The sequence below is a fragment of the Euphorbia lathyris genome, chromosome 5 (assembly GCF_963576675.1).
Source record: "Euphorbia lathyris chromosome 5, ddEupLath1.1, whole genome shotgun sequence".
NCBI lineage: Eukaryota > Viridiplantae > Streptophyta > Magnoliopsida > Malpighiales > Euphorbiaceae > Euphorbia > Euphorbia lathyris.
In genome coordinates, this window is record NC_088914.1 from 6,957,323 (window position 1) to 6,968,087 (window position 10,765).

Below are 10,765 nucleotides of genomic sequence, written 5' to 3' on the forward strand. Positions count from 1 at the left end.
GTCTAGTGCCTGTAGTAGATGCAGAGGCAATGTGGAAACCTTGTGCCATGCCTTGAGGGATTGCCCAAATAGTAAGAAGATCTGGGAAGGGATCCTCCCTTATCACATCCTCCCTTCCTTCATGGCCTTTTCTGAATGGGACTGGTTCTCTCAAGGAGCCAAGGGGAACTTGCTGGCCAACATGGAGCATGGTGCCATCCTCTTTGCTATTACTTGTCACCAAATCTGGAAGTGGAGGAATGAAGAATTATTTGCGGGTAAGTCTGTCCTTATTCCTGATTTACTGTTTTTCTTCTCGAAGAAGCTCTCTATTATTACTAAAAGCTTTGAAAGAGATTCCCTTGTTCGCCCCTCCCCGGATAAAGAGATCCTGCTAGTTGGCTGGAGTAAGCCTAGAGAAGGGTTTGCTAAGTTGAATACTGATGGCTCCTGCCTTAGCAATGGCAGAATTGCTGCTGGAGGAGTTCTTCGGGATGCTGGTGGCAATTGGATGGCGGGGTTTACCCATAACTTGGGGACGGGCTCCTCCTTTTCTGCGGAGCTCTGGGGTATCTTGTCAGGTATTAAACTCGCCATTCGCATGGGTGTTAAAAAGCTCTCGGTGGAATCTGATAATCTGGAGGCTATTAACAGGATTTCAGATAGCCAGGCTGTTTGTCTGAAGAGCCAGAATCTCATCAAAGCTATTTTGAGGCTTCGTCCTGCCTTTGAGTATCTTAATTTCTCCCATATTTTTAGGGAGCAAAATCGCGTGGCGGATCGCTTAGCAGCTGCTGGGCATGGGAGAATGTTAGGTATTTCTACCCTCTCTGTTCCTCCTTCTTTTCTTTTGCCTTCTCTCCTAGAGGATAAGATTGGGGTCAGCCTTCCTAAACTGATCCCGGTGTAGGTTTTTGTTGGTTTTGTTTTTTTCCTTTCCTTTCTTACGAAAAAAATTAATAAGTAGATGTCAAGTCTAAAAGTTTCGAGAAATTATTAATTAACTTTATGTTATTTAGATCGTAATTTGTTCTTCCTCGATAATTATAACCCCAAATTATATATTAATTATATTATTTTTGGATTAGAAGAAAAAAATATGGGAGGTGAAGCAAAGCAATTAATCTGGGGAAAAGAGGTGGACAAGTAACGTTAAGCCAACTGGGCAAAGAGAAAATGCGAAGGTTGCAGTTACGTTTGCATCTTCTCTCGATTCCCAATGTCTATACCCTCTCCTCTATACGCCACTACTCCAACCTTCTTCTAATTCCTATCCACTCTTCACCCTAAAATCTCACACCTCTTCCATTTTTTTCACTCCTCCTTCACTGTCTCCGCCTCCTCCTCCGCCGCTGTTTATCACTCTTCATGATCGGTTAGCCTCCTTCTGGTATGTCACGATTTTTATTTTTTTATGCAAACGTTGATTTCACTTTCATCCAAACAACAAATATATGAATTGTGCGCCTCTGTTTTGATTTTTTTGTTCAGTTTTTTATTTATTTTTTGTTTCCGCCGGTGTTAGTCTTAGTCTTACTACCGTACCACGAATTTGTAGGATTCGAAACGATCGAAAGGTCCTTTGCGATTTAGATTACTCGTAGCCGCTAGGAATTTTTATTTATTTATTTATGTATATGTTTGTGTACTTTGATTATAGTGATTATCATTGTTAGGGGAAAAAAGGAGGATCGTCGAATTTCTGCATTTATCTGCTTTCCGGTGTACAATGTGTAATTTGCAGCTCGTTTTTTTTTCCCTGTTTGTTCTTTGATTGCCTAGCTTGTGCCTTTTTTATTACTTGCGATGTGAAATATGTAGTTGATGTGCGATGATTGCTTAATATGGCAATTCTCAGATCATCTTCCTGACTTGAACAATAAGGAGACTCGTAATATATCTTAATTTTCATGAATTAAGTAGAACGTTATGTTAGTTGTTAACGATGGTTGTTGCTACTGCATTGTAGGAACTACTGGAGCTTTTGACGTTTCTATTTATCTCTAAACAAGAAACCTGCTGGTCCAAACATGCTGAAGGATCAGGTGGTTACAGTCTTTCCATGTTACAGTTTTTAATTTCCTTGTTTATGTGATAGTTGGGGTTCGTTCACCAGTGTTTTGCAATCTATTGCTAGCTTTCTCTGCCTGTAGATGAACATCTAGTTGATTCTTCAAGGGGTGCTATTAGCATTGGTTCTTTTAGGGTTGATGCTTCACTCAACGCTTGCCCCTCTCAGACACAAGTGGTCTCTCATGGAGGTTTGTTCCTTGTATTCATTGGTATAAATAGAGAACAATGTATCATGTTCTTTTTTACCAGTTATATATGGGAATTGTTGTCATTAGATCAAAATGTAAATTTAGGTTTTGAGATAATAAGATTATTATTATCTATTACAGGCATTTGTACTCTTATATATTTTAAATGAAGAACTTCATAATTTTGCTACTGGTGCTTGTAAAACCATTTTAAATTCATTCAGTTTAATTTTAAATCTAAAATTGATCATACAGCCTGCGTTTTTGTTGTAACAACTAGTAAAATTTGAGCATAGAAGGTAAATGGTTACATAGCACAGTCCCGTCTTCATTAATTTGTATTAGTGTTCTGATGAGGACCTTATAAACATCAAAATATGAGTGTTCTGATAAGGATCGTATCACAGTCCTAAACTTGAAAATATATTTCCTAACTGAATTTTGAATGACGAAAAAATGCTTTCACGAATGCTCATATCACTAGGATTTAAAATATGTTAACAAATAGAGTGAGTTGATACAACCACATTGGGTTATTTTGATGCGATCATTCAATTGTATAAGATTTCAAGGAAACACTAAGATCATCCAAGTTAGCAACATATAAGAAATGGCCTTGTCTCCAGATTTCTTTATCTTCCACATTGATGTCATTCAGGCAATGGACATATGGTTGGCACATGGGAGACATGTCTTCCAGATGTTAATGCTGAGGGCCTAGAAAACATTTCATATGTAAGGATATTTATTTTCCTTCCCTTTTCTGATCCCTGGTATGCTCCCATTTGTGAGTACTCTAAGTTCTTTTCTTATGTATTTTGTTTCTTTTCATCTGATAAAAGGGTATCTACAATGATTCTGCATCACTTCCTTTTCATGGCTATGGGTACTCTCCTCAAATGGCACAGAGATCATATGCCTCGTTCTCAACACCATCTCCTGCTGTAAGTTGTCATGGACAGCTATATAATGTCCCGGAGCTAGCAAGCTCGGATACATCGTACTACCAGCAGCTCATTTCGCCAAACAATCCTAATATTACTGCACAAGCCTCAGTCTCTTCTGCTAGGTTACCTCTTAACATTAACTCACAAGGAGATGGCAACAGATTTGGGCCTCAGCCAGGTTATTTGCCTACATACGGATCTTTTGGATCTCGAAGCAACTTCATGGGGGACTCTGGGGGTTTCAAATTTTTGCAGCAAGGCTCTGATGGGATTGAAAGTAGTGGGATGTGGTCAGATTGGTCTGAACATTTGAATAGGAATGGTTCTTTGATGCATTTGTCATCTGCAACAGCTGGTCCAAAACAAAATAGTTCACTAGATTTTTCTGCAAATCATTTTGGAACGGTTAGTGTAGTAATCCATGAACTCGATTACCGGTTGTTTTCCTATCTCTAATATTTTTAGAAAGAAAGCTAGCATAGCATGCTTTTGAGATTTATAAGGCCTAAGATTTATTATTCAAGTTCCAGTGCAATTTAACAATTATATTTTATTCAGGCCTCTCAACAGAAAGATTCATTTTATGGGTATGGATCTCGTTTAGCCTCCAACTATAAATGGTATTCTCAAAGTCAAAGCAATCAGATCTCTGCATATAATGCTCTTTCCTCTTCGATGCTTGGAACAAATGGTCAAAGCTGGCCCACACTTCACGAAGCAAGACAGGGTGGGAGGTGCATTGACTTCTCATGTAGCTGTAATGCTGCACTTGATACATTGGGTGAGCGAAATAGAGGGCCTAGGGCATTCAAACCAAGAAGTCAGACCATAACAAATGGCTCTTCAATAGATACTCACAGAACTCCAATTTCTGATGGTTATACAAAATCTTACAACTGCCTAGATTTTGTCACTGACCACAAGGAAGCTAAGTTCTATGTAATCAAATCTTATAGTGAAGATAATGTGCATAAGAGCATAAAGTATGGTGTTTGGGCAAGCACTCCAAATGGCAACAAGAAACTAGATGCTGCTTACCGTGAAGCAAAGGAGAAACATGGGACATGCCCAGTCTTTTTGTTGTTTTCGGTAAAGTTTCCAATCTCCTTATCCTGATGTTTTCTTTTTAGTTTATATAAAAAAAAAAAAAAGGGCGGCCCGGTCGCATTACGCGTCCCCGCTGAGCGAGGGTCCGGGGAGGGGTCCCACCACAAGGGTGTATTGGGGGCAAGCCTTCCCTTGCCAATTTAATTGGCAAGAGGCCGCTCCTAAGACTCGAACCCGTGACCTCAGGTCACACGGCAACAACGTTTTACCGTTGCGCCAAGGCTCGCCCTCTTTTAGTTTATATAATATATATATATATATTCTGTAGTATAAATAACCCTTTCAACTTGGAATAACTGAATAAGCTTCGCAGAACTTTGATATTTGAGAAAGTTCCATAAAATGCAGTTTACAGGGTATAGTTTTAATGCTAAATTTATATTGGAAATAATCCTTTCTTATCTGGCTTGGCCAGTTATGCAACCATATATGTTCTCAGGGGATCTATCTCGGTTTTTACTCCCGTAGTTGGTCGGTGAACTCAAAAAAAATATAATAGGCGGCAAGTTTAACGTTTGTTTCTGATAAACAATATACTCTATCTGGCCATTTCAGTATTGTCTCAAATTGAGATGATTTGCATTGTTATAAGATCATAATGTCAGCTATTAGTTGTGAGCAGATACTTGCAGTATTGATTTGTTCAGTTCTCTGTTTGCAAACCTTTGAACTTCTGTGACAAGCTTTTTTTTTCCTGCACAATTATATACAGGTGAATGCTAGTGCCCAGTTTTGTGGAGTGGCTGAGATGGTTGGGGCTGTGGACTTCGACAGGAGTGTGGATTACTGGCAGCAGGATAAGTGGTCTGGACAGTTTCCTGTCAAGTGGCACATTATTAAAGATGTTCCTAACAGTCAGTTTCGTCATATTGTTCTAGAAAACAACGACAACAAGCCAGTTACTAACAGTAGAGATACTCAAGAGGTCAGGCTCCCTGTCAGTTTTTTCTTTGTTTCAAATTTTCTCTTAGTAGTACAATTGATGTTCATTTTTTGTCTATAAGAAACTTAGTTCCAAACAATATTTTTTGCGTGTAAATCTAATCGGGTTAGTGTTGTGTTCATAGGTCACTTGTAATTTTACTACCTCGGCTAATGGTTAAATTTTAGAATATAGGAGAATATAGTAATACTTCTAAATATTTATACCATTTTTTGGATTAGCATGTTCACTCTGATTATCTAAAAGTTTGACCCAAAATCTATTTAACAAATCTCTAAGCCGCTTATATTATGTTGCATTGGTATATATGTATAACATTTTTTTTTTTGATTAAGAGGTTAATTCTGATAGTGTAAAAGGTTGACTAAAATCTATTTAGCAAATCCATAACCCGCTTATATTATGTCGCATTTGTGTAAAGTGTTCAACAGTCACATGTAATTTTACTATCTATTAAGAACTGCATGTAAAAACATGAGAGGTTGGAGTCGTGTTTGCAAGTGAAAATTGTAATTTTATTACTTCTATTAAGATAATATGTAAAAACATTGATAAGATATAATAATAATTTTACGTGTTTGTCTTAAATTAACAGGTTAACCTTATCCCAACTCAAAAATTTGCATGTCAATTTTGTGTCAACCCAAAATTAACCCATTACCTTTGTAATAAAACACTAATCCGCTAAATTCGTGTGGGTTTTGTGTATGTAGTTACCACTGAATTAAATGAAATTCGCAAGCCTTAAGACTTAGGAGGCCATTTCTTTGTCAATTTTATAGCTCATCTTGGATGGAGTCAATTGCTTATGGGTCATCCTTGTGTTGAGAAACTACATGAAGATTATTGTTCGACCATGTTGTAAACTGAAGGAGAAAAAACATGTTGAGATCCCTGATCTTCTGATTAAACCATGATCTTTCAATTTGACATATTGAACCCTTGATCAATTATTATTGCACACATTAAGCCCTTGATGACCAGTACATGCAGCTTTGGACATAAAACTCGATTAATAGAGCGTTCATTTTATCTACATTCAAACTTTTGCAATTTTTAACAATATGAAAGTAGTAGTTTTATGCCTAATGAATTATAAAGAAACTGTAGAAATCTTATTTCGAACTCTAAAGAATACAATTTTAGATGCAAATGAAATGAGCAACTCTCTTTTAAATGAATAAGGTCTTCACAACTAACTAATTTGGTAAGGACTTGATGTGCGCGACTATAATTGATCGAGCACTCATGTGTCAAATTAAAAGATTAGGGGCTCAATGAATAAAAATCGAAAAGATCAGGGACTTAAAGATGTTTTTTTCCCTCTAAAACGTATACATTATAAAAATAATCGATGGCTATAGACAAGGGATCGGATTCCCATCGAACAGTTGGGGAGCCAGCCTTTGAAGGCTGGAGGTAGATTTTTTTTTTTTTTTTTGCCAAGCCTGTTTGCTTATATTCTTCATCTGTTAGGGGCGTAATTAAAGCATCCCAAACAGATATGTCCAGGCGGAGGGGCTGCTAGGAAGCGGGTTTCCCGGTGGCTGGGGGTGCAGCAGCACCCCATGCCCCCTTCCGCTGGCCCTGCTGTAGATGGTTAAACTGATTATTGTGCAAGTATCTTTTGTAAACTTGGTTTACTCTTGCGCAGGTTGAACTGGATCACGGTGTTGAGATGTTAAAAATATTTAAGAACTATGAAAATCATTCGTCCATCCTAGATGATTTTCTTTTCTATGAAGAGAGGCAGAAAGCAATGCAAGCTAGGAAGTCGAGACAGCAAGCCACCCTCACTGTTCAACCTCCGCCGATCGGGGACAGCGACCAAGTTTCCATTTCGAATTCGAGCGACTTCATAAAGAAAATGTCTAAGAGCTTTGCTGAAGCTGTTTCTCTGAGTGAGAATGGAGGTCATTTTGCCCCTCTGCCTCTGCCTCCGGTTGCCATGGGAGTTCAACATGAAGAAAGAAGCTGACATAACCTCCTTCTTAATAGGTGAAAACTTGGTTTTAGTATCTTGAACAGGGAAGTTTTAACTTCACAGTACCCACATAATACCCCGTTTTGGTTGCCGATTATTCGATTTATTTATATATTGATATGGAGATTATCTTTAGCTTTTCACAAGATTGATGAGGTTGGTATACCATATATAATAACCATAATTAATAACCATAATTATTGCTGCTTGTTTGCGCGGTAGCGCTTGGTACTCAGAACATTGGCCTGAGGTATTTTCTCGACCCTTTATTACCCTTTGTATAGAACAAATTTTTCATCACCATCAAATGGATGGTGCTGTTTCTTATCATGATCATGAATTTCAATTCGGCTGAAAAAATCGTTCTCAATTTTTCTTTTAAGACTAAAAATCCAATAAATATTGATAGTTTCCCTGAAATTTGTCCATTTTTTATTATTAGGGTTGCTGATTTGTATAAGCAGGCTGTTATTTGTTACATCATATCTGTTTTAGCGATTAATTAAAGTAAGATGAGGTAAGGTGAGTGTTAAAGAGTACGGGGATTTAGAGGTTCTAAAGGAGGTTACTAATTAGTTCCTCCCAACGGTGTTTTGGTCTTTGTTGAAATTACTCTATCAGTTGATACGGTATTATATTAGTATATTGAGGACAATGGCTGCCATATTGTTGCACGTTTATTCCGGATAGGTTCTCGTAATTAGGACTGTTATAAGGAATATGGCTGTAAATGAGCCGAGCTGCCCATGAGCGGCTCGATAAAAACTCAGCTCGATTCGTAAATCATTCGTTCGTGCGAGCAGGCTCGATTAGAACATTTTATGAACGAATTTTAGTTTTGTAGAAAACCATATAGTTTTGTGTAGTTCACAAATATCTAAACTTAATATTATTTCATTTGCTATCAGATGAGTTCGTTCACAAACATAATAAATGAGTAATTGACGAACTATTTGTAAGCATCCTGTTTATTTATTCACGAACTTTGCTTGTGAGTTTATTTATATACACAATTAAAGAGCTATTTATGAACAAACTTCATAAATATAATTAACGATTTACTCAAACAATTTATGGTTAGATAACTTTCTTAATGAGCAAGTTCAAAGAGGATTTTGGGTTCGAAATAAGCTCGAAGCTCGGTTGAGCTCGTTTATTTTCTAATAAGCTGAGCTTGAGCAAGCCAAAGTCCGGCTTTAGCTCGAGCTCGTTAATTTTATAGTGAGTCGAGCTTGAACATGCCAAAGTCCGACTTGGTTCGATTACAGCCCTAATAAGGAAGCTACGGGGAGGGCAATTTGTTCCTTAAGCCTTAAGGGTTAATGGTAAGGATGATTTTAATATAACTTTGCTTTCAAATTAAACACAACAATATTAGTGAACATTTAATTTACCTTACATTAGTTTAAAACACAATAAAACAAGATATTTACCTTACTCTAAACTAGTTTAGAGTAAAATCCAATCCAATTTTTTTTTATCGTATTTGTGTTGAAAGTAGTTTTTCATGTTGTGTTTGGGAGTTGCATATAATTTTATTTTACTTAGTGACCGTAGTAGGACTAATGTACTAGATTTCATCAGAACTTCAAAGTTAAACGTGTTTGAATGAGAGTAGTACTAAGATGAGTGATCTCTAGGGAAGTTCTCGTGTTGCATTCCAAATATTTTTTTTGCTTCAAAAAGAAAAAATATGTAGGAGACATAAAGAAAAAATCGATCCAAAATCTATTAATAAATCCTCATATGTTTTCGTAATAATATTAAGTTTTTTTTTTTCATTCAAGATAAAATAAAAAGTTATAATATATTAAATTGTGTTTGCAAGTGAGAGAATACAATAATTTAAAGTATTTTTCTTTAAAACCTTAATAGTGTACACAATTATACTCAATTAGGGATGTAAACGTAAACGTGGCAGGACGAACGAAGAATTCATTTCCTATTTCCATTTCTCGACTAGTTGGGGATTCTCTATTCCCGTTCCCATAAGTTAAACATGGACAAATTTATCCCCATCACTGTCCTGCGGGAAATCCCCATCCTCGCGGGAATTTCCATTCTCGTTTATATATGTTCCAAAAATCTTATTCCCATTTTCTCGGAGAATCACCGTTTATATTAAAAAAAAATTTAGTGAAGATTAAAACAATAGCTAATATTACCAAGTATAAACAATTCTTCTCAAAATTTCCAAACCACAAAAAGACTAAAAGCCGAAAACAACCAATCGCCTACTTAAAATGTAGTTAAATTATAAAAAAAATAATTATCACGGGGAATAATCGGGAATCCCCATCGAGAATTAATGGGCGGGGATGGGAATCCCTGCGGGACGAAAATACCTTTCCCATCACCATCTCATCTCCATTACGAAGAATAAAATTATCCTCATCTCCGTTCCATGGAAATGCTTATTGAGAATTTTCTATCTCCATTAGGACGGGTCATCGACGGGGACAGTAAGCAGTCCCATTTACATCCCTATCTACCTCTCATTTTCATTATCTGAACATCTTTCAAATTGGTATACAATTACTATTTGATAGAGAAATGCCGTGTATACCTAGGATTTCACTTCTATTCTATGTATTTCCGTTTAGGTTTGGGTCGGCTAGACCACACTATATCCTATTAGGATTAATATCCGATTGGTCCAGGGACATTAATTAGTGTATATATATATATATAGGTATGATTCATAAGAAAAACGAACGCCTGATACATCAATAGCTTCCTAAATTTGTCCAAAATAGTAGGTTGGTTTCCTGAATTTTGTAAGTGTTTCACCAGTTCTCTAAACTTGCTTATTTCGTATCACCAGCTCCCTACTTTTATCCATAAAAGTAGATTAGCTCCCTGAACTTTGCAAGTGTCTCAACAATTTCCTAAACTCGCTTGTTCTGTAACAACTAAATACAAAAACTATAATACTAAGGTCCTGTTCTTTTTGACTTAATTTCAGCATAAGTAAGTTCAGTTCAGTTCAGTTCAGCAGCATTCAGTTCAATTCAGTTAAGTTCAGTTAATTTAATTTCAGTAATTATAATTATTTATTATAATTATTTATTATTTATATATAATTTATAATTTAATATTATTTATATTCATCATTATTTGTTATAATTATAAGTATTTATATATAATTTATAATTTAGTATTATTTATAGATAGTTCATCATTATTTATAAATAATTTATTATTATTTATTATAATTGATATAAAATTATAGTTTAATATAATTTATATATAATTCATCATTATTTATTATAATTATAATTACTTATATATAATTTATAATTTATCATATATATAATTTATTATTATTTATTATAATTATAATGTTTTATATATAATACATCATTTATCATTATATATATATATATATATATATATAAAATTTATCATTATTTATTATAATTATAATTATTTATATATAAAATATATCATTATATATATAATTTATTATAATTATAATTATTTGGTGCAGTTAAATTAAATTAAGTTAAGTTAAGTTCAGTAGCATTCAGTTCAGTTAATTTAA

The 10,765-nt window shown here is 35.3% G+C and overlaps 1 protein-coding gene across 1 annotated transcript; it reads left to right on the forward strand.

The window, feature by feature from the left end:
* Positions 1–1,103: 1,103 nt before the first annotated feature.
* Positions 1,104–7,350, forward strand: LOC136229535 (YTH domain-containing protein ECT3-like). Its single transcript, XM_066018392.1, has 8 exons — positions 1,104–1,369; positions 1,949–2,024; positions 2,117–2,240; positions 2,899–2,975; positions 3,083–3,592; positions 3,746–4,276; positions 5,007–5,219; positions 6,892–7,350. Exons 2-8 carry the CDS (start codon positions 2,010–2,012, stop codon positions 7,213–7,215), a joined length of 1,794 nt encoding a protein of 597 aa, XP_065874464.1. The 5' UTR covers positions 1,104–1,369; positions 1,949–2,009; the 3' UTR covers positions 7,216–7,350.
* Positions 7,351–10,765: the final 3,415 nt, after the last annotated feature.